Below are 19497 nucleotides of genomic sequence, written 5' to 3' on the forward strand. Positions count from 1 at the left end.
ATCCGCATCGATTATTAATGAAGTAATAGTCATAATTGATAGAAATACTGCCAAAGAGTGTGTGTGTGGTAGTTAATGAAACGTGAAAAATAATTTTTCTTTTTGTAAAAAATAAATGGAGAAAGTTCCCCCCAAAAAGGTTTGAAGCGGAAATGAGAAAAAGAGCCGACGAGCTATATCCTAGCTATCTTCTTCCATCCATCACTTAAATGCACGGACAAAATGAACTTTGAATTGAAAGTGTTCTGCGTGTGGGTCGACTTGGAATATCGAACCAGGGCTATGCCATAACGATAGTTCCGTGTATATACATATAGGAGTCTATATGGTTTATATTTGTACTAACATGGAAAAAGAGCTTAATAATGATAAATGAGGACAGGTTTTTCTTTTTCAACAATGGATGAAAAGAACTGGGTTGTATTGTTTCTTCTTTTTAGTTCTTTGATGGAGCAGCAGCGTAAAGATGGCTGATGATGACGAAGAGTCCCGCAAACAAGTCGCAAACGAACTTTGAAAAAAAAGAAAGTTTTGTACTATTTATTTTTATTTTTCCCAGTTTCGTTTTTTTAAAAAAGTAGGTGTTGCCGGGGCTGCAGAAAGACGCGCGCGGTCCGCGGTGTATTTGAGTTGAAGTCTGGCAGCGTTGCTTATTCAGTATCAACAGGGGCGTGTCGGTGGAAAGTGCTGTCGCTGATTGTAAGTCTCGTCATTTTCGTTCGTTCACCAGTTATTTTGGCGAAATCATGGCCGTTGACGTGCCCTTTAATCCGTTTCACTAGTTTACCGTCGACCTTTGCATCGTTTCAAAGTGTTGGCCGCATCGGTGAGTCGTTGCCGGACAGACGAAAAAACAGCTGTGCGGACTATTGGTATTATAGGCAAGGCCCTCTGTCTTTCTTTGCTAGAGCCCTTCTTCTGCTGCTGCTGCTCTCACTCCCGTACTACATCTCGCTCTGTGGGGTATACACACCATACCCGAGCTGGATGCCTTTATAAGGAAGCGAAAGAAAGAAAACATTTTTGCCTTTTTTTTTCTAGTTTTAGCTGAACGCGAAAAACTAGGCGGCCGTCAGTCTACGCTATCTCTGGGTACTACTTCGCCCAAATCGTTTGGCGTTTTGTGTTCATTTTAGTTCTCTCTCGGACAAGATATACTACTGCAAATCTGGAAATAGTTTTTTTTTTCGTTCAGTTGTCAAAACGGCACGCCGAGTTGTTGTTATTTTGAAAGTTTTGCCACCCTTCTTTTTTTAAGTGTGTGTTTAAGGATTTAATGCGAACCGATCGAACGTCAATAACATTTCCCCCCAGTGATTGACAATTTGTACATTTTTGTCGTCTGCTTCTCTCGCAGTTGATTGTGTTTTTCAGTTTAGTCATTTGCAGTGAGCAGCATAGTCGGTAATGTGTCCGAAAATAGCCAATTATTCTTAGATGAAACAAAACAGGGGCGACCTTTTTTTGCCTACTTTTATAACTCTGACTAACTTGAGTTGAGAAATCCTTGGTTTGAGCCGAAAGTTTGTGAGGATGACGTCACTTTCCCCTCCTTGAAAATTCGAATTTCTCAATTCATTCAAAGTAACAAATTTGGGGTGTAGGCGAGAACTCGATGATTACATCTGTGTGGCTAACTTTCCTTTTTGTTTTGATATGTGTTGTTGTCTTTGTTGCATTGTTCAAGTCAACCAACTCATTTCGTTTTCATTGTTTCTGAACGTTGCAGGTCTTTTTTTTGTATCTTCACCCCCCGGGTCTGGTGGAGGAACCCAGTTCTCCATTCGAAACTCCTTTTTTGGCCTTTTTGGAAACCGTCAACAAACTAAAGCAGCAGCAAGGAAGCAACAAGAAACAAGATAAGCTCAAAGGAAGAGGAAACCCACCAGAGCACATAGACAACTTTTTTGCTCTTCACGTCGACGGAGCTGTTGGAAAAACAATCGCCCAAGCGGCTCTACACAACCGCCCACACACGAACGGCGAGGTAAAGCATCTTCTTAAACCTTTTTCTTTTGCCCCTTTGCCTGGGTGTCGCCCAGGCCACGTTGTATCAAAAAATCCCTTATTTCTATTTTCGGTTAATGATATCCACCGAACGAGAAATAGCCTACCGTTTCTCTTCTTCCCCGGGGTTTATATACCTCCAACTGTCGCATGCAATTGGAATTTCGAGTCTCCTTGTCGCATTCGATAAGGGGGAAGAAAACAACTCCCAACGCCAAAAAAAAGGACATGGAAAATAGTTTTTAAAAGCCATCGATGGGCGCACAGGTGCCTTTATTTTGCTATCCCGGTTAAGGTGTCCACGGGATTGGATGGAGTGGTCGGTTGGGTAGGGTTGAGAGTAGTTGCCTATCGAACGCGTTTTCTGTCCATGGAGTTGGCCGTCAGTTTCTCCTGAAGGCCGCGCTCGTTGGCCCGCAACACATCCATATATACATGCACGCAAACGTTACAAGGGCGTTAACCGATTCGTGAGTCTGGACGTGACACCAAATACTACTACACACAAGGCACTGCCTGCCTGCCCACTTTCATATCACCATTTCTGGACATGTTCACACACACACACACGAACTGAAATTGTGTTTCGCCCTTTTAACTCTTTTCCTGGCCGGGCTCTTCCTTTTTGCTTATTTGTTTTTAATTTCCCCCTCTCAATCTTGTTCATCTTTCGGCCTTCGAGGCACAAGAAAAACACAAAAATTGACGCTCCTCTCTCTCTCTCTCTCCTGTTGTTGGGCCGGGAGTCAAAATCAACGTCTAGATTCCACACACCCTTGTTTTTGTTTGGCTTCTAGTGGCCGTTTTCTGTCATGTTCCATTGTCTTTGAACGAAAAAAAAAATGGAAGTAAAATTAGAAGGAGGTCGAAAATTGTTGTTGTCGGGGCAAGACTTACACGAATATATATTCCTTATAATGGGAATGTTGTTCGTGTTGCGACTACATAATTCCAACAACTCGGTCGCCAATTTCCAACGGGTTGTGCGTTTTATTACAGCCCGACTACTTTGTTGTTCTAGTTCAAATTTCCAAATGGAGCTGGAAAGAGATTGACGTGCATCCAAAGTTGATCATCTTGACATGACAAGTCTGTCGTCGAATTCGTTAAAGAAAAAAGAAAAAGAAAGAAAAGGGGGAAAATTCATATGCGTGTGGCATATGCCTCAATGTTTTCAATCACCTGGGCGGGGTCGGGATATTTCTTCCCTCTCTCTGGCATAGAGCTGACGACCAGAGTACACACACACACACACCATTGTGCGCCTTTGTGTTATATTATTTTCCGTGCGTGTGCTTTCAAAATCAACCGGATTATTACGGCATAGCACAGGATCAAAACCGTCAGAGGCCGCCCCGCGTTTGACTGCGGTTTCTGTGGCAGGGCTGGTTCGATCGGGGGGCTCCGGAACTTTGAAACTTTTTGACGACGATAACACACACGACGAGAGTAGTTGATAAAAAAAAGTCCTTTTGTTATGTTGATTTTGTCGTTTTTTTTTTAACTATTCCTGGGCTTTATAAAAAAATAAGTTTGAAGTGAAAAATAAATTCCATCGCGCAATGATTTTCCCCTTTTTTTTATATCCGGGGGGGTGGAGCTAAGAGGATCAGATTCCGTGTGGTTTTTATTATTTGTTCCACATTTTCATCTCTCGGCAGGATCCCATAGCCCTTTTTCATATTCGCCCTGATGCAGCGCAGATGTTGTCATCCACCTCTTCTCACTTTCCCTCTGCGGGGTACGTGGGTGTCTCTGTCCGTCCACCACTTGTACAAACACACAGCTCGCAGGGCTGCTCCCCCTCTTCTCCATTTCCCATCGCTAAGAAGAAGATGGGGAGAGAGACGCCAATCCATTTGGATCCCTTCGGTTTTCTTTCACTTTCCTAAAACAATCACAAAAAGGGCGAGAGAAAGGGAGTGGAAGGGGGGGGGGGACATCGTGGAAGGATTGGCTTTTGTACAAACAAGCTGATAGAATAACAGATGACGAACGGACCGAGAATCATCAATCAAAGCTCGACAAAGTGAAATAATAATGCTTCTTTTTTTAATATTTTTTTTTGGGGCCAAAGTAGTCGTAGTCATAATAATCGTCAATGGCGGAGTGCTCCCGTTGCCTTCCTCGACCGACTACTAATTGCATTGATATTTTCCCGTTGGCTTTTGTCTTTGCTCCCTTATTATCATTATTGAGTAGGAAGGAGGAGAAGAAGAAGGAGGCTCTCGAGTGTGTTGAAGAGCGCCGTCTCGCATACTTTAACGAACGTTTTAGACGGTTTTCAAAGGATTATTTATGTGGATAGGATCGTCGCCATTGCACTTTCCTGCGCGACGGGTGAGTCGATTGCCACTCGAGTGATGGAAAGAGATATATTATATCCTTATCTATCTATCTTTTTTTCTCTCTCTTTCATTCGTCGTTACAATGAGAAGTGAAAGCATCTCCATGTACGATAGTCCCAATATTATTCCTTTCGGATTCTTTTCGACTCTCTTCCCAAAGAAATAATAAAAGAATCCCGTAACATTTTTTTTAAAGAAAAGAAAAAGAGGAAATGGCTGTGCATTAGTCATCTTTTCATGTCTGTGGCAATCACGCGTAGGTCGCCGGGACTTGTATGATAGGATGTTGTGGGTGGGCGTCGGTGGCTCAAGAATGTTGGGATCTTGCCGCCATGCCAAAAAAAGAGAGATCCGTGCGGTGGGTTATCACACCCGCAAGGAATCTTTCGGCGGCAATCAAGTAGCAGTCGACTAGTTTTCTCCCCAATTTTTTTGTTTTATTTTCTTTCTTTCTCCGAGATTAAACAACTCGGAATTGGCTCGTCAGAAAATAGAAAAGTTGGGTGCGTAGTCAGACACACAACTTGGCGTCAACACGACGACGACAACAACGGGGTATAACGATGAAAAAGTAATCGAGAATCTGTAAACGACACCCGTAGAGTTGCGTCTGCTGCGTTGACTGGCGTAGAGGAGAAGCTCAATGCCGGGATTAATACATGTATCGCAAAACTTATTTTCCCGTGTAAGGTTCAAGTAGGCTATCGTCTTTCCCTCTTTGTTTTAATAACAGCCCCAAAGAGAAAGAGAAAATGTTGAGGAAAAACAGAGTAGGTGGTGTCGGATTGGGTTGATTTAGGTTGCGGAGGTTAGGTAGGTGCTTTTCGACACTCATCGATCCGAGTTGTATAGTCGGTGGTGGTCCATCGATTTCCGGGTGTGGCCCGCAGGATCTCAACGGGAATATTTAACTACCGCCGCACCCACATTTATCCTGCACCTTTTGTTTTTTCTTCTTCCGACACACACACACGAAATTCTAATCATTTTTCCCTCCTTTTGTCTTGATTACAAGATACCCCCCCCCCCCCCCCCAAAAACTGATTCCACTGATTGCTCGTTAGTCGGAAAACGCCGCCCTACATTTTTTGAGACACGGTGAAAACTCGACTGAAGGTGGGAAATCAATGAGAGAGAAACAGTCGCCTCTGTCGACCTGAAGTCGAAATTAATGAATGTATTTATTGGCTCATGGCAACCCATTGACGTGAATCATCTCGTTAACTCTACAAGTTTGGCACGAGAACGTTATAATAATAGTATAGAGAGGGCCAAGTCGCTTTACTATACACTACGACGAGAAGGAGAGAGAGTGAGCGTGGACGAGCTATGTTTAGACCGGCTTTAGTTGTACGCTAGGAGGATCGTTGCGTGTATTTTTTTTTTTTTTTTTTTTTTTCACGACGCTTCATCCGCTTTTTCTCCGGTCCGGCAGCACCTACACGTTCGTTCTAATGGCTTATGTTTTCTGACTGGGTTTTTGTTTTGTTTTGTTGTTGGGATCTTTTTCATTCTGGGTCGAGAAACTTCAAACAGATAGAAAAAAATGAAGTCTCTCTCTCACACACCATCAAAAAATGCTCGTCCCGCTATATCCGGCGAATGTGTAGTGTGTGCGCTCGCCCCGGAACTTCTCTCTCCACCTCCGATAGTTGTTGGCCCGTTTAGAATTCTCCTCTCTCTCTGTGTTTTGGCGTTCTATTTTTGGTGACGCGTTCGTGGCCCCACTTTTTATACACACACACACACACACAAATATCTGCCGATTTGAGAGGAGAAAATGTTTGGAATCGCTCAATGGAGGAATAAAAGTTCTCGGTCGTTTTGACATTTTACAGAAGAAACAAATTCCCCCCTCTTGGGTTTTTTCCCTCCCCACAGCTTCCTTCGTGTGTGCATTGACTGGTCTGGGCATTTGATTTTATCGTGGCTCTCCTTTTTATTTCGAGGCTGTAAAAGAAATGCGACGTCAGATGGACAGCGAGATGGCTGCCGATATCTTTTTGATTCACGAGTTTTCTCTCTAAATCAAAAAGGGGGAGCTAAGAAGAAGCGGCCAATGGCAAAAAGGAATAAAGATAGGCCGCCGCTAGATACTACTACTACTGCTGCTGCTACTACTACCAGAGTTTTAGTGCTTTTATCTGCCGATATATACGCATATATACATGTCAAACAGTCCCCCAGATGATACGCAGGGCCCAAAGCTCCGGTCATTTGGTATAATTTGTGAAGATTGCATCGATTGTGTAGCTCTGCCGGCCGGGCCTCTCTCTCTTGTGTGGGAGAAACTGCTTCTGGAACCAACGTGCCTCTGAGACGGAAGAAACGATTGGACACTGTGGGAGTTCCAACGACGACGACGACGACGGGGGGGAGATGGGGTGGTTATGGTTACGACTGCCCAAATCCTTGTGAGTGAGGTCGAAGAAGACGTTGAACTGGATACGCGCACAATCGATTCAATGTTACAAACTAGTCGGGAGCCGTAAAGTTTGATCCGCTAGTCGAGTATAACACGGACTCTGAACTCGTACGTCAGTAGGAAAAATGGGCGTCGCCCTTTTTTCTTTTTTTTTCTAAAATGCATGTTAACATTTTATTTTTCTTTTCAAGTTTTTGTTCAAAGATTCTCTTTCTCGCTGTTTCAATTTGGTTTTTATCGATTTAGTTTTTTATTTTTCTTTGTCCCAGCAGACAGACAGACAAAAAAAAAAACATCCATTTTCTCCCTATTTCTTTTTTGTTATTTTCTCCAATCCGCACTGGATGTTAAAAAAAAAAAGGATTGAAAAGTTGAGAAAGGGATGTAGTATGTACTGTGGTGTAAGTTCCGGCTAGGGAGCATGTACGATCACGAAACAACAAAGTCGGACGGTAAAGGAGATTTGGGGGCCGCCTAGTGGGTAAACAAGGAAAACGACCAAAAGTGATGTGAAATATTTTTTTGAAAAGGGTAGGTCGTAAGTCACCAGGGGGTTTTTCCCCCAACAGGAAAAAAACAAAAAACATACAAAAGAGTAAGAAAACCACGCCCAAACAACATCGATCGATCGATAATATCTCTTGACCGGGAATGAAAGGCTGCTGTGTACAACGGTGTCGCCATTTGTCAAAAGTTACGTGAACTTTCGCTTCGAGCGCCTACGTCATCTTTCAATGTCAACACAATTAGCAGAGAAATTCTGTAATTGTAATGACTGTAGCAGAGACTTGTCCCAGTGATGAATGTTATAAAGACACAATCGCATTTTGCAACTTTTGTTGAATTGTCAAATGCGACAAAGACAAATTTTTCCAAGAAGAAAAAGTCGGCCGAAGCTCTGAATAAGACGTCAAGTGAGGCGTGGATGACGGCGGCAACATCTATCATGATCACTTCCTATTCAAACCCCCCCTCCCCCCTCAACCTATATGTGGGAAAGGCTTAAAAGAAAAGACGGAACAACTTTTTTTTTCTTCTCTCCTTAACTCACCTCCTCCACTATGACGACCGAAAAGAAAAAGTTTGTCTTCTTCTTCTCTACTCAGTGAAGAGGAATAGAAGGTGGCGGACGTGCCGTTGACGTGCGTTTGATTGAATCATCGTAGGGGGGAAAGGAACAAAAGGAGGGTTTTTTTTTTCTTCCTCCCCCCTATAGGAATAGTAGTACACACACATGGAACATTATCATCATCATCGACTGGATGTCGTAGGTACAAGGGCGGAATGTAAAGATAGTTTTATTTTTTTTTTTTCTTCCAGATTTTTTCTTGTCTATGGTGGCATTTTTCAAATTGATTCTGGAGTCATGAAAGCACACACGCAATAGTCGACAACATTTTTTTTTTTTTTTTTTTAAATTTGAGAGGATCACAATTTTTTTACTTTTCCTGCAGCGGCGGTTCGGTTGATTGGTTGGAATCCCCCGTTCTTTTGGGTACGCAATTCAATCACGTACCGTAGGTTATTTTGTCAAAGCTCTTTGGCCATCCAAATACGATTTCTTATGTATCTATTTTTGACTGGGTATTATATGCCTTGCGAGTACTTATTTTTTGGGGTTGTATTGTGATATCGTACGCTTTCGTTTATTGATTGAGGCGTACCTGTTTGTGTGTTACGCAATAAAGGAAACAAAAAGCGTAGGAATGAATCGGGAAAGAAAGTTCCTAATTGACTCGCCTTGTTCGTCGATTGTCGATCCCCCCCCCCCTCCGCTGAAACGAGTGGCAACGTTGGGGGGGGGGGGGCTCTTATCTTTTCTTGTTTGTTGTGCACTGTGTGTTAGCTTGACGGCAGGCAATCAACCTCGCAGACCAATCCAGCCATCCCCCCCCCAAAACGGATCGATCCAGCGATAAAGAAATTGGGCACGACGAAAATAGGGGTAAATGCTAGAGAATCATTGGCGATGGATGGATAGCCCATCATTCTCCTTATCTTTTCGGCTCATCCCAATCCTATTCCGCCATCCAGGGAAAAATAAAAATCTACATACAAAGTCAAAGCGGATAACTAGACTTTTTTTTTACTGGGGGTTGGTGGTTAGATTTACTTGACACCTTCATTTTTCGTCTTTCGCTGCGGAAGAGAGGTGGGATTGAAGTATCGCAATTCGATTTTTCCCTTGTTGTTGCGTCGATTAAATTGAATTGGCCTCTTTTTTTTCTTCTTTCTCATTTATTTATTTTCCTATTTTCTGAGGAAACTCTCCTCTAATTGAATTAGGTCTTATTTACCTCTACGAATCGGCTCTTTCTCTTGTGTGACTGTTGTTGCGGTTGATGCTGCCGCTGCTGCTGGGGCTGAGCTGGCAAACATGGGGGTGGGGCGCAACTGTGTCAATACGACATCCGTATAGAGGCAAAAGAAAAGGAGAAAAAGAAGAAAAACGGGAAAAGGAAGGAGAGTGGTTTCGTGAGAAACGGGAACGGAATCGAAAAGAGGAAGGAAGGAAGGAAGAAAAAAAAGGGGGAGGGGGAGGGAGTAAAGGAAGGATGAAGAGTAAAAAGAGAGGAGATGTATTGAATGATCTGTATGGGTAAGGAGGTTGGGGTGGAGAAGGAGGAGGAGGAGGAAACTACGTTGGGTTTATAGTATACACTCCTAGCTCGCGTATATCTACTTGCGCCTGGGCAAGTGGAACGAAAGGGAAACTGGAAAACATAAAAAAAAGGAACAGCAGCAGCAGCAGGAGCCGGAATGACTCGTGCGGGGAGGCTGGACGACGAAGAGGAGGACGGGGAGGTTTTTGGACCAGGAGCGCATGAGTGAGAGATGCTGTGCTGCTGCTCCTCATCCAGGAGACTATGTGTGTGTGTGTAGATGGTCGACGGAGAGAAAAAAAGCATCAAGTCGGGCCGGCTTGGAGTTCAGTGACGCACCAAGTGTTGACCGATCGAGGTCCTCTTGTCTCTATCCATCGTTCCTCCCAAGTCCGGCAATGTGCCCATTTCTTTCCGAGCTGCTCCACAGCAGCAGCAGCACAAGGCTCTGCTTTGGCTCCCATTGCACCGGTTATTTGCCAGAACATTTGTCGCCGGGCAAAGTCATTCCACTCGATGGCGATGACACTTGAGCCCGCAAAGGCCACTGATTGGGTCCGATCCTATCAGGAAGCTGCCCACAAAAACGACGGCCAAGAAAAGGAAAAGGGGGATCCTTTCTATTTCCTTCGAGTAAGAGAGTTTTGTGGGCCTCTTTCCTTTCTTGTCCCGTTTTCTCCTGTGCTCCTCTTTATTTCCCCCTTTCAGGCTCGTTTCCCTGGAATTGGGACGCTCGTTTTTCTCGCTGACCCGCCAATTTCTTCAGATGGTCTTCAACTGATTAACTTTAGCCGTTTTGACTTTGTTGCAGGAGGAGCCGGCTGACGTGAAGAAGGAGAAAAGGAAGCGGCGGAAGCGGACGAAAGTCCTGAAGAATCCGACGCCATGGCGTCGATATCGCTCAAGATCAGCATCGTCGAGAAGGATGTGGTCAAGACGATGCAGTTCGATCCCAACACGGCCGTCTACGATGCCTGCCGCGTCATCCGTGACAAGATTACCGAAGCTAATCTCGGACAACGTAAGTCCATTGAAACTTTGATCTTCTCAGTCCCGTATTTGTTCGTTTTTTTTATTTATTCGACGTTTTTACTTTTTCATTTGTGCAACTTGCAGCTAAAGATTATGGCCTTTTCCTGGCCGATGAGGATCCCAAAAAAGGCATTTGGTTAGAACCTGGCCGCAATCTGGGCTACTACGTTCTCCGCACTGGGGTACGTTTAATCATTCCATCCATCAATCATCCATCCATCAAACTTTCATGTCCGTGTCTCTTGAACTTTCAGGATTTGCTGGAATACCGCCGAAAGATGAGGACCCTCAAAGTCCGCATGTTGGACGGCACAGTCAAGACGATGTTGGTGGATGACAGTCAGCCGGTCACTAATTTGATGGTGGTCATTTGCACTAAAATCGGTACGTCACATCCAGCGCAAACACAAATTAAGAAGTATCATATCTTCTCTCTCTTCGACATAATCCTCGGAGAGGGAAACCCCCCTTTAAAATCACGAACCCAACTTACGTATTTCTGTCCATCTGTCTGCCGGGCCTGTCTGTAGGAATCACCAATCACGACGAGTACTCGTTGGTGCGTGAGAACCTAGAGGAGGAAGCGGAAAACAAACCCAATTTCGGGACGCTGACCCTGCGGCGCAAGAAGGAGGAGAAGGAGCCACGCGATCAGAAGATGGAACAACTCAAGAAGAAAATCAAAACCGACGACGAACGTGAGTGGAGGGGAAAAACATTTTATTTTATTTTCTTCCTTTTTTGGGGGAGATGCTCCGGCACCTTTTTATTTATTTATTTTCGGCACCACCTTGCATTTTTATTTATATTTTTCTTCCCGTAATAATATGTTATTATTTGGTTTTTTTTAAATTATTATGGCCGGGCTCTTGTTCCCGGAATAGTGAATTGGGTGGACCATTCGAAGACGCTGCGCGAGCAAGGCATCGATGAGAGCGAAACGGTGTTACTGCGTCGCAAGTACTTTTTCTCGGACGGCAACGTGGACTCGCGCGACCCTGTCCAGCTGAACTTGCTTTTTGTCCAAGCGCGTGACTCGATTCTCAATGGGACTCATCCCGTCACGTTGGACAAAGCCTGCGAATTCGCCGGGATCCAGTGCCAGGCCCAGTTCGGAGACTATATCGAATCCAAGCACAAGCCCGGCTTCTTAGAGTCAGTCCCGTCTTCTTCTTTTTTTGGGGTTAATTTTGTCCTGCATACTGATCGATTGATTTCTTTTTCTAAAATCCTCTGCAGTTTGAAAGAGTTTCTTCCACAGTCGTACATGAAAGTCAAAGGCGTTGAGAAGAAGGTCTTTGGCGAGCACAGGAAGCACAACGGACTGTCTGAAATCGAATCCAAAGTGGCCTACGTCAAAACTGCCCGCTCATTGAGCACCTATGGTGTTACCTTCTTTTTGGTCAAGGTACTAATTTAAGAATTTCTCGGCTTCTCTTTGTTACGCTCAAACGAATATCAACACATTTTCGGGCTTGTTTTTCTAGGAAAAAATGAAGGGCAAAAACAAATTGGCTCCGCGCCTTCTGGGCGTGACCAAAGACTCAGTCCTGCGCCTCGACGAACGAACCAAGGAGATCCTGAAAGTATGGCCGTTGACGACGGTGCGCCGCTGGGCCGCTTCGCCCAACACTTTTACGCTCGATTTCGGCGACTACTCTGATCAGTACTATTCGGTTCAGACGACCGAAGGTGAACAAATCTCACAGCTGATTGCCGGATACATCGACATTATCCTCAAAAAGGTTTGCAATCCTGAAATCGAATTGACCTTTTTAATTATTTTAAATTAACCTATTTCATTTCGTTCTTGGCGCAGAAACAAGCCAAGGATCATTTCGGTATCGAAGGAGATGAAGGATCAAACATTGTGGAGGACAGCGTTTCTCCATTCAAGTAAAAATTAAATTGACTATGAGAGGAATGTGAAGCGGACGAAGGTTCTAATTATTTTCTTTCTCATTTGTTCAGAGCGACAATTGTCCAACATACTGCCGGGTCCGGCATCAAGAGCGGCAAAGTCCAGACGGAATCCGTGGCCAAACCGGCCATTGTTCGAGCTGCTGATGGTGAGTTCTTTTGACTTAACTTCACGTTAAAATTCCTACTAGCACGTTCCCAATTTCGACGATTTTTAATTTGCGAAACACCTTTTTCTTTCGACTCGTTACATTTGATCACGTAAAAGAAAAAAGAGAATTAATTTGGCACATAATTAGTTTTCTTTTTTATTATTGTTTTATAATTTCATTGAAAATTTTGTTATTTTTTGTTGTTGTTTTCTCTTTCCATCCCCCATCCACTCTCCCGAAACACGCATATCCCAGTGCCCCAAAAGTACGACGTCGGGCAAACACAGCCGCCCCAGTTGCCCACGTTGCAAGGTCTGGCTACCGTTGCTCACGCACCACCCACGGTGAGTTTGTCTACAGTAGTATTTTTTTTTTCTTTTTCATTGCCGTTTTTTATTATTACTATCATTTTCTCCTCCTCCTTCTCCTGGTTCGTTTCATTTTTCTTTTCTGATTTTCTGCCCTCGATTTCTTCCAACCCAAGAAGAAGAAAAAAACATTCTAGTTTTATTTATATTTTAAAATGATTAGAAAGTATCGGGTTTTTCTTTTTTTTTTTCCTTTCGCTCCCCCCTCGCTTTGAATGTTGTGGTTGTTGTTGCTGGTTGTCTTCGCCGAGTGTTCTCATCTCTCGCTTCTCTCGCAAATGATGAGAGAGCGGGATTCGGTCCTTACTAACTGGAGTGTAACGTTATTTTGTCTTTTCTCTTCTTTCCTTTCACGCGGCCCCCTCTTCTCTCCGTGTGTCTGTTCTGTTGGTTTTTTTTCACGATCGATTGGATCAATCGTGAAAATAAAAAAAAACCCCAAAAAACCTTTTCCCCCATACACTTCTTGCTCCTTACCTACCAACTCCAAAAGCATACAAAGTACGTAGGTATACTTTGCCTTTTTTTTTATTCGTGTTTTGTTTGCTACTTAGTCTTTACTTACTCACTCCCGTTGCCCTTTAAGTGTTTGTGTGCATATCGCAAAGGGGCGTTTATTGCCACGGCAAACACCTTTTCCCCATTTCTTGATTCAATTACCGCTCGTAAAAAATTTCAGTCTGAAAAATTGGCGGGGGAAAGTTTAAGTTGGAAACATTTCGACTTGAATCTTCTCTTTTTTATTTATTATTTTTTTTTTGTCTCAACGTTGCCCTTTCACCGCTACTTACATTCCACTTCATTGAGGGAAAGTGTTCTCTGCGGATATGTGTGAGCGTAGAAGGTCAATGGCCCCCCCGGGTGAATGGCTCTGGCAGAGAGAAGTTTGAGGAGCTCCCGGCGCCGAGGTGAAATGGCGTACCACCACACCACCACCACCAACACAATCGCTCAATTAATGGCCGTCTGGTAGAAAAAAAGGAAGATGGAAGTCGAGGCAAAGAGAATGAGAAGTTGCTGAATGGCTATTGTGTTGCTACTGTCGGGACTGGGAAGGTATAGAGGGGGGGGGAACAAAAAAAAAATAAGAAAGTGCGTCTGTGTTGTGTGCGTGTGTGTTGCGGAGTATATGACCTAGTGGTTGTTCGAAGCGGGCATGCAATACGGTTCAGTAGACGGGTGGGAATAGGCCATTGTCGTTAAGGTTGTGTGTACATTTCTTTTCTTTTCTTGGCTAGGGGTAGTCGCTATTTTTCTTTCGTTCCCTTTCTCTCTTTTTTTTCCTCCCCCCCCCCCCCCCCCCCCCGTGTTAGTTGTGCAGACGACGACTTGATGACTAGTATTGTACAATAACGAATTGGATTGTGTTGTGTGCAACTCTCGGACAACTCTAGGTCCAGCAGCCGAAGGTGACGAGCGTGTTGACGGAGCCGCAGCGAGCGCTCATCAGTACCATCAGCGAGGGTCAGAAGGCCGTCGAAGAGGCCGAGCGCATTCTCGATACGAAATTGCAAGTGCCCGACTTGGGAACCGATCCCGTAAGTTTTAAATTTTCTTCCCCCCGTTTCTAAATTTTACGAGGCCAGAAGTTTTGACTTTGTATGTCGGCGCTGTTTTATTGTAGGCCTCGTTGAAGTGGAAACAGAATCAGCTGGACACGAACAAGCAGAATGTGTCGTCCCAAATTGCCGCCATGAATGCGGCCACGGCCAGCGTCATCACACTCACTTCGGGTACGGTTTTTGTTATCGACATTTCCCCCCCCCCCCTTTGCATTCTTCTATGCTCGTTTCAACATACTTTTCAATTTTCACCTTTTGTTCCGGATGCAGGCCCGCCGGAGGATGTGGACCACCAAGCTGTGGGTGCAGCCATATCGACCATCTCGTCCAACTTGCCGGAAATGGCCAAAGGCGTCAAGCTCATCTCTGCTTTGATGGAAGGCGAGGAGCACGACGACCGGCTCATGGACGCTACGCGTCGACTCTGCAAGGCCTTCTCTGACCTGCTGGATGCCGCCAAACCCGAGAACAACAATGTAAAACAAAAATTTTGACATCTCATCTTTTTTCTTTTGTGCTGTTTTACGACCGTGCCGGCCTGCCTCTCTCTCTCTGCGATTCGCTCGGTTTTTTTAAATTATCATTCGCCGAGTCGGCGAGGTATATCAGTTTGAATGGCTCATTAGGCTCATCCTTTCCGTTCGTCATCATCATCGTGTCGGTGTCGGCTTTGACATGAGCTACAACAAAGGGGGAAGCAAGAGAATGATGCGAAGAGGCGGACGTGTGTTGTATAGCCCGCCGACTCATTCGCATTGACCAGTCGAGCGTAAACTGGCGTGTAGGCAATAATTAACCCGCCTGCTGCCTCGTCGTCTTCTTTTTTTCTTCCTCTCCATTCTCTCTCAAAGTTCCTTCCTCGCCGTCTGCTCTTGTTGAAACAATCCGATAATTCATCTCCGTGTCACGTCAACGGCGGATTCCTTCATATTGTAGTTGCAAATGATGCCCGTCTTCCTATTAGACGGAACTGGATGAATAGTTAATGCCCGCCAGCAGGGAGGGCCACCTTTCACCCTCGCTCTGCATTTTAGATGATTGAAAATGGAAAATTCGTTAATGGAGAAGGGCCGTCATGCGGAACTCATTACCCCTGACGAGGTAGTAGGAGGCGATTCAAAATGGATGTGGGAGGGAATATCGCGGGTCTGTAGGTTTAACCGTTTCCGACCGATTTCGTCTTGGGCCGGTTAAAAAGGCAACACATAAATATTAGCGGGGGAAAAAATGGAATAGTTAGTAGTAGTATTAATACCGCCGCTAATACTTGCGCGACTCGCCTAGGCTGCAGCGCCGACTATCAAAAAGCGATTATAGCTTTTTAAGCGGTTTTCCACAATCCCCTTGCCACTTGGTTGGAGTGAGAATTTCAGCCTCGACGATTCCACTGGTACGATAAGAGGACAGGCTGCACAACATCAACACAACTCAGGAAATCTATTTTTGAAGGTTGTTGAAAAATTTCCCGCCGTCGCCGTTGGCGACGTTTGCCAAAAGAAGCGCCCGTTAATGTAAATGCTCTACCGTTTTCATTTCATTTGGAATTCAGATAGTAGTATTATTTATTTTTCTTTTTATCCCCCCTCGCAACTGCTCCTTGCGAGAGGTTGACTTTTTTTTTTCAAAGTTCACGAGTATTTTACGGTGCGGGCCATAGAGTGAGATTGAGAGAGAAAGTTAACGACAGATCGAGAGCTGCGCGCGCGCCTTTCGAATCTAATATCGACAATTGTGAGACGGTGGGGAAAGAAGAAAATCGAATCGGGCGACAAGACTTCGGCTGCTGCCGCCACCGCCGTCTCGAATGATGTCAACCAATTCCGGCAGCCGCACTACCAGAAGTGCACTTATTATAAACCCAGCGTTTCCATGTTCCACTGGCGGGAGTAGTACCTTCTTGGGTTTCGCCTTTTATTTTTATTTTGTACATTTCTTTCCCGGTAGTGTCTTTCTGCTCATCGGACCCGGCTAGGGACGTGTCAAACATTGTAACGATCAGCGACGAACGAACGGGAGGGGGGAAAAGCCTAGAGAGAGAGAGAGAATGGAATGCAGTTTGAAATCCCAGAGGTTTTTTCGTCGTTGCCGACGTTATCGCCGGAGAAAATCCCACGTCGAATAACCCGTAGAAAGAATAAATTGAGAGAGAGGAGGGGAAGAAAATCGACTTTCGGTGTCTGGTTCCAGTATCGATCGTCGTGCTCCACAATGTCGTGTTGTCGAATGCCCCCAAAGTTTTGAGCGATTTCCGAGTGTCGTTGCTTCAAGAACGACCGATGGGCGGCGGCAACACACGCCAACGTGGCCGTCCCTCAAGGCTCACGGCACCGGTATAGTAGGAGAATTGCATGTCGAGAGACGACAGCCATCTCCGTTCATAGTTGCAAGTCATGTCAACTGCGATAATCATTTCTTCCTTTGAAAACTAAAAAAACTAAAACAAGAAATTGCCCGTCATAGATGCGACAGAACCTGCTGTCGGCCGCCTCCAAAGTTGGCGAAACCACGTACGACCTGCTGAAGCAGCTGGGAGAGGCAGACAATTCGAGTCGTGAACTCCAGGATATGCTGCTGGGATTGGCTAAAGCCGTGGCCAACACCACGGCCGCCCTGGTCCTCAACGCTAAGGCCGTGGCGGCCGCTTGTCCCAACGAGACGGAGCGTCAGCAGGTGATTGCCGCAGCGACGCAATGCGCCCTGGCCACTTCGCAGCTGGTGGCGTGTGCCAAGGTCGTGGCGCCTACCATCAGCGATCCGGCTTGTCAACAGCATTTGATTGACGCGGCCCGTGAAGTGGCCCGCGCCGTCGAGGGAATTCTCGCTCTCTGCCAGCAAACGTGTCGCGATGACAAATTGGAGGCCAATTTGAGGAAAGCGGCCGGGGACGTCGCATCGGCTCTCAATGATTTGCTGGCCCACATCAAAGAAGGGACGGGCCGCAATCGAGCCACCGAGAGCGTTCACGAAGGGGCCGTGGATAACATTTTGGCCGCCTCGGACCGCCTCTTTGCCGCTCAAGGTATAATTCAATTCATCCGGGGGCTAATTGAGATGACTCGGCAGCCAACTTAAATAAAAATTTATTCCATTCCATTTTTTGTAGGTGACGCTGCCGAAATGGTGCGCCAGGCTCGCGTTCTTGCCCAGGCTACCGCCCAGCTTATTCAAGCCATCAAGGGAGAAGCGGAAGCTCTACCCGATTCCGAATTGCAGCAGCGATTGTTGGCTGCTGCTCGATCCCTGGCCGAGGCGACGGCTCGGATGGTGGAGGCGGCCAAGGCCTGCGCCAGCAGCCCCAACGACCCCAATCAACAGCACAAATTGCGACAGGCTGCCGAAGAACTTCGCGGCACGGCAGAATCGGCGGCCGGCGAGGCTATCAAGAAGAAAGTCATCAAGCGTTTGGAAACGGCGGCCAAACACGCGGCCGCCACGGCCACCCAATCGATCGCCGCTGCCCAGGCTGCAGGACCGCACAATTCGAACCCGACCAGCCAAGATCAACTGCTGGCCGCTTGCAAAGCCGTGGCCGATCAAATCGCCAAACTGGTTCAAGGAGTCAAGGGAACTCTCGCCAATCCGGAATCACCGGCTTCCCAACTGGCCCTTATCAGCGCCAGCGAGGAGTTCATCCAGAGCGGAAACCCGATGGTTGCGGCTGCCAAAACGGCCCTGCCGACCGTCAACGACCCGTCCTCGTCGATGCAGTTGAACAACAGCTCCAAACAGTTCTCTACGGCTCTGACGGATCTGCGGACGGCCGTCACCAAAGCCCGAGATACTTGCGGTCCACTGGAACTCGATTCCGCTTTAGACATGCTCTACAGCCTCAAGGATGAGCTGGATGCTTTCAGTGGAGCCGTCGATGCTTCCAAATTGAAACCCCTTCCTGGCGAGACGGCCGAGAACACTGCCCAGCAGTTTAGCGCCACTTCTAAAGCGGTTGGTTCTAACATGGCCCAGTTGTTGACCGCCGTGAATCAAGGCGACGAGAAACACACCGGAATGGCCGCACGTAGCACGGCCGTCGCCCTGCAGGATTTGACGGATGCCGTTCGTGGAGTGGCCGCCACTTCGGATCAACCCGAACAGCAGCACAAGATCATCGACAGCGCCAAAGATGTGGTGGTCCAGGCCATCACTCTGATTGAGGAGGCCCGATCGGCCACTACCAATCCGCAAGACATCGCCATCCAGCAACGCGTCACTCAGATCGCCCGCGACGTCTCGCAATCTTTGAGCAAGTGCGCCGGGTGCTTGCCTGGGCAGAAGGACGTGGACGAGGCCATCAACTCGATCAATTCGGCCTCGGAGATATTGGAAGGCGAACGATACCCTCGCAGTGACAAATCGTACCACGAACTGCAAACGATGCTGGGCTCCGCTGCGGCTGATTTGAACGACGCGGCCGGCGAAGTCGTTGGAACGGCTCGAGAGTCGCCCACACGCCTCGCCTGGGCATCCAAGACTTACAGCACTTCGTTCTGCTACATGATGAACGTCGGCATGGAAATGGCCGGCCAGACCAAGGACACTGAAACCCGTTCGCAGATGATCGTTTCTCTCAAGAATATCACCCTCGTCTCGGGCAAATTGCTGACGGTGGCCAAGACGGCCAACGCCGATCCATCGGCTCCCAATGCCAAGAACAACTTGACGGCAGCGGCCCGCGCCGTTACCGAAGCCATTAACGGACTTGTCGATGTTTGCACGGCCAGCGCTCCTGGTCAAAAGGAATGCGATAATGCCGTGCGGGCCATCCAGTCGACTCGCTCGCTTTTGGAAAAGCCCAACGAACCGGTTAACGACATGTCTTACTTTGAATGCCTGGACACGGTCATGGAGAAATCCAAGAGCCTGGGCGATGGCATGACCGGCATCGCTAACAATGCCAAGAAATCCGAACACGAGCCATTTGGCGAAGCTGTCAAAGACGTTTCGAATGCCATTACTGGACTTGTCGAGGCTGCCGCACAAGCCGCTTACCTAGTCGGTGTCTCTGATCCGTCAAGCGTAGCCGGAAGATCTGGTTTGGTTGATCAAGCAGCCTTTGCCAGAGCTTCACAGGTAAAACGAGTCT

At 46.5% G+C, this 19497-nt stretch overlaps 1 protein-coding gene across 8 annotated transcripts in view; it reads left to right on the forward strand.

The window, feature by feature from the left end:
* Window positions 1-598: 598 nt before the first annotated feature.
* The window catches only part of LOC124328380 (talin-2-like), a 28013-nt gene continuing 9114 nt past the window's right edge, over window positions 599-19497 (forward strand). For 2 of the 8 annotated variants that reach the window (XM_046787136.1, XM_046787143.1), the window contains exons 1-17: window positions 599-699; window positions 1730-1987; window positions 10195-10404; window positions 10500-10597; window positions 10670-10799; window positions 10946-11113; window positions 11300-11570; window positions 11655-11823; window positions 11903-12160; window positions 12235-12311; window positions 12387-12484; window positions 12743-12831; window positions 14250-14393; window positions 14480-14588; window positions 14688-14893; window positions 16878-17436; window positions 17521-19484. In XM_046787136.1, coding sequence (XP_046643092.1) covers window positions 10269-10404; window positions 10500-10597; window positions 10670-10799; window positions 10946-11113; window positions 11300-11570; window positions 11655-11823; window positions 11903-12160; window positions 12235-12311; window positions 12387-12484; window positions 12743-12831; window positions 14250-14393; window positions 14480-14588; window positions 14688-14893; window positions 16878-17436; window positions 17521-19484 — 4476 coding nt within the window. In that variant the 5' untranslated portion in view covers window positions 599-699; window positions 1730-1987; window positions 10195-10268. Of the gene's footprint in view, window positions 873-919; window positions 1093-1197; window positions 1405-1729; window positions 1988-9748; window positions 10017-10194; window positions 10405-10499; window positions 10598-10669; window positions 10800-10945; window positions 11114-11299; window positions 11571-11654; window positions 11824-11902; window positions 12161-12234; window positions 12312-12386; window positions 12485-12742; window positions 12832-13348; window positions 13357-14249; window positions 14394-14479; window positions 14589-14687; window positions 14894-16877; window positions 17437-17520; window positions 19485-19497 lie in introns of those variants that run through there. The other 6 variants (XM_046787142.1, XM_046787140.1, XM_046787137.1 and 3 more) reach the window with 6 other exon arrangements.

This window comes from Daphnia pulicaria, chromosome 3 (assembly GCF_021234035.1).
Source record: "Daphnia pulicaria isolate SC F1-1A chromosome 3, SC_F0-13Bv2, whole genome shotgun sequence".
NCBI classification, from domain to species: Eukaryota; Metazoa; Arthropoda; class Branchiopoda; order Diplostraca; family Daphniidae; genus Daphnia; species Daphnia pulicaria.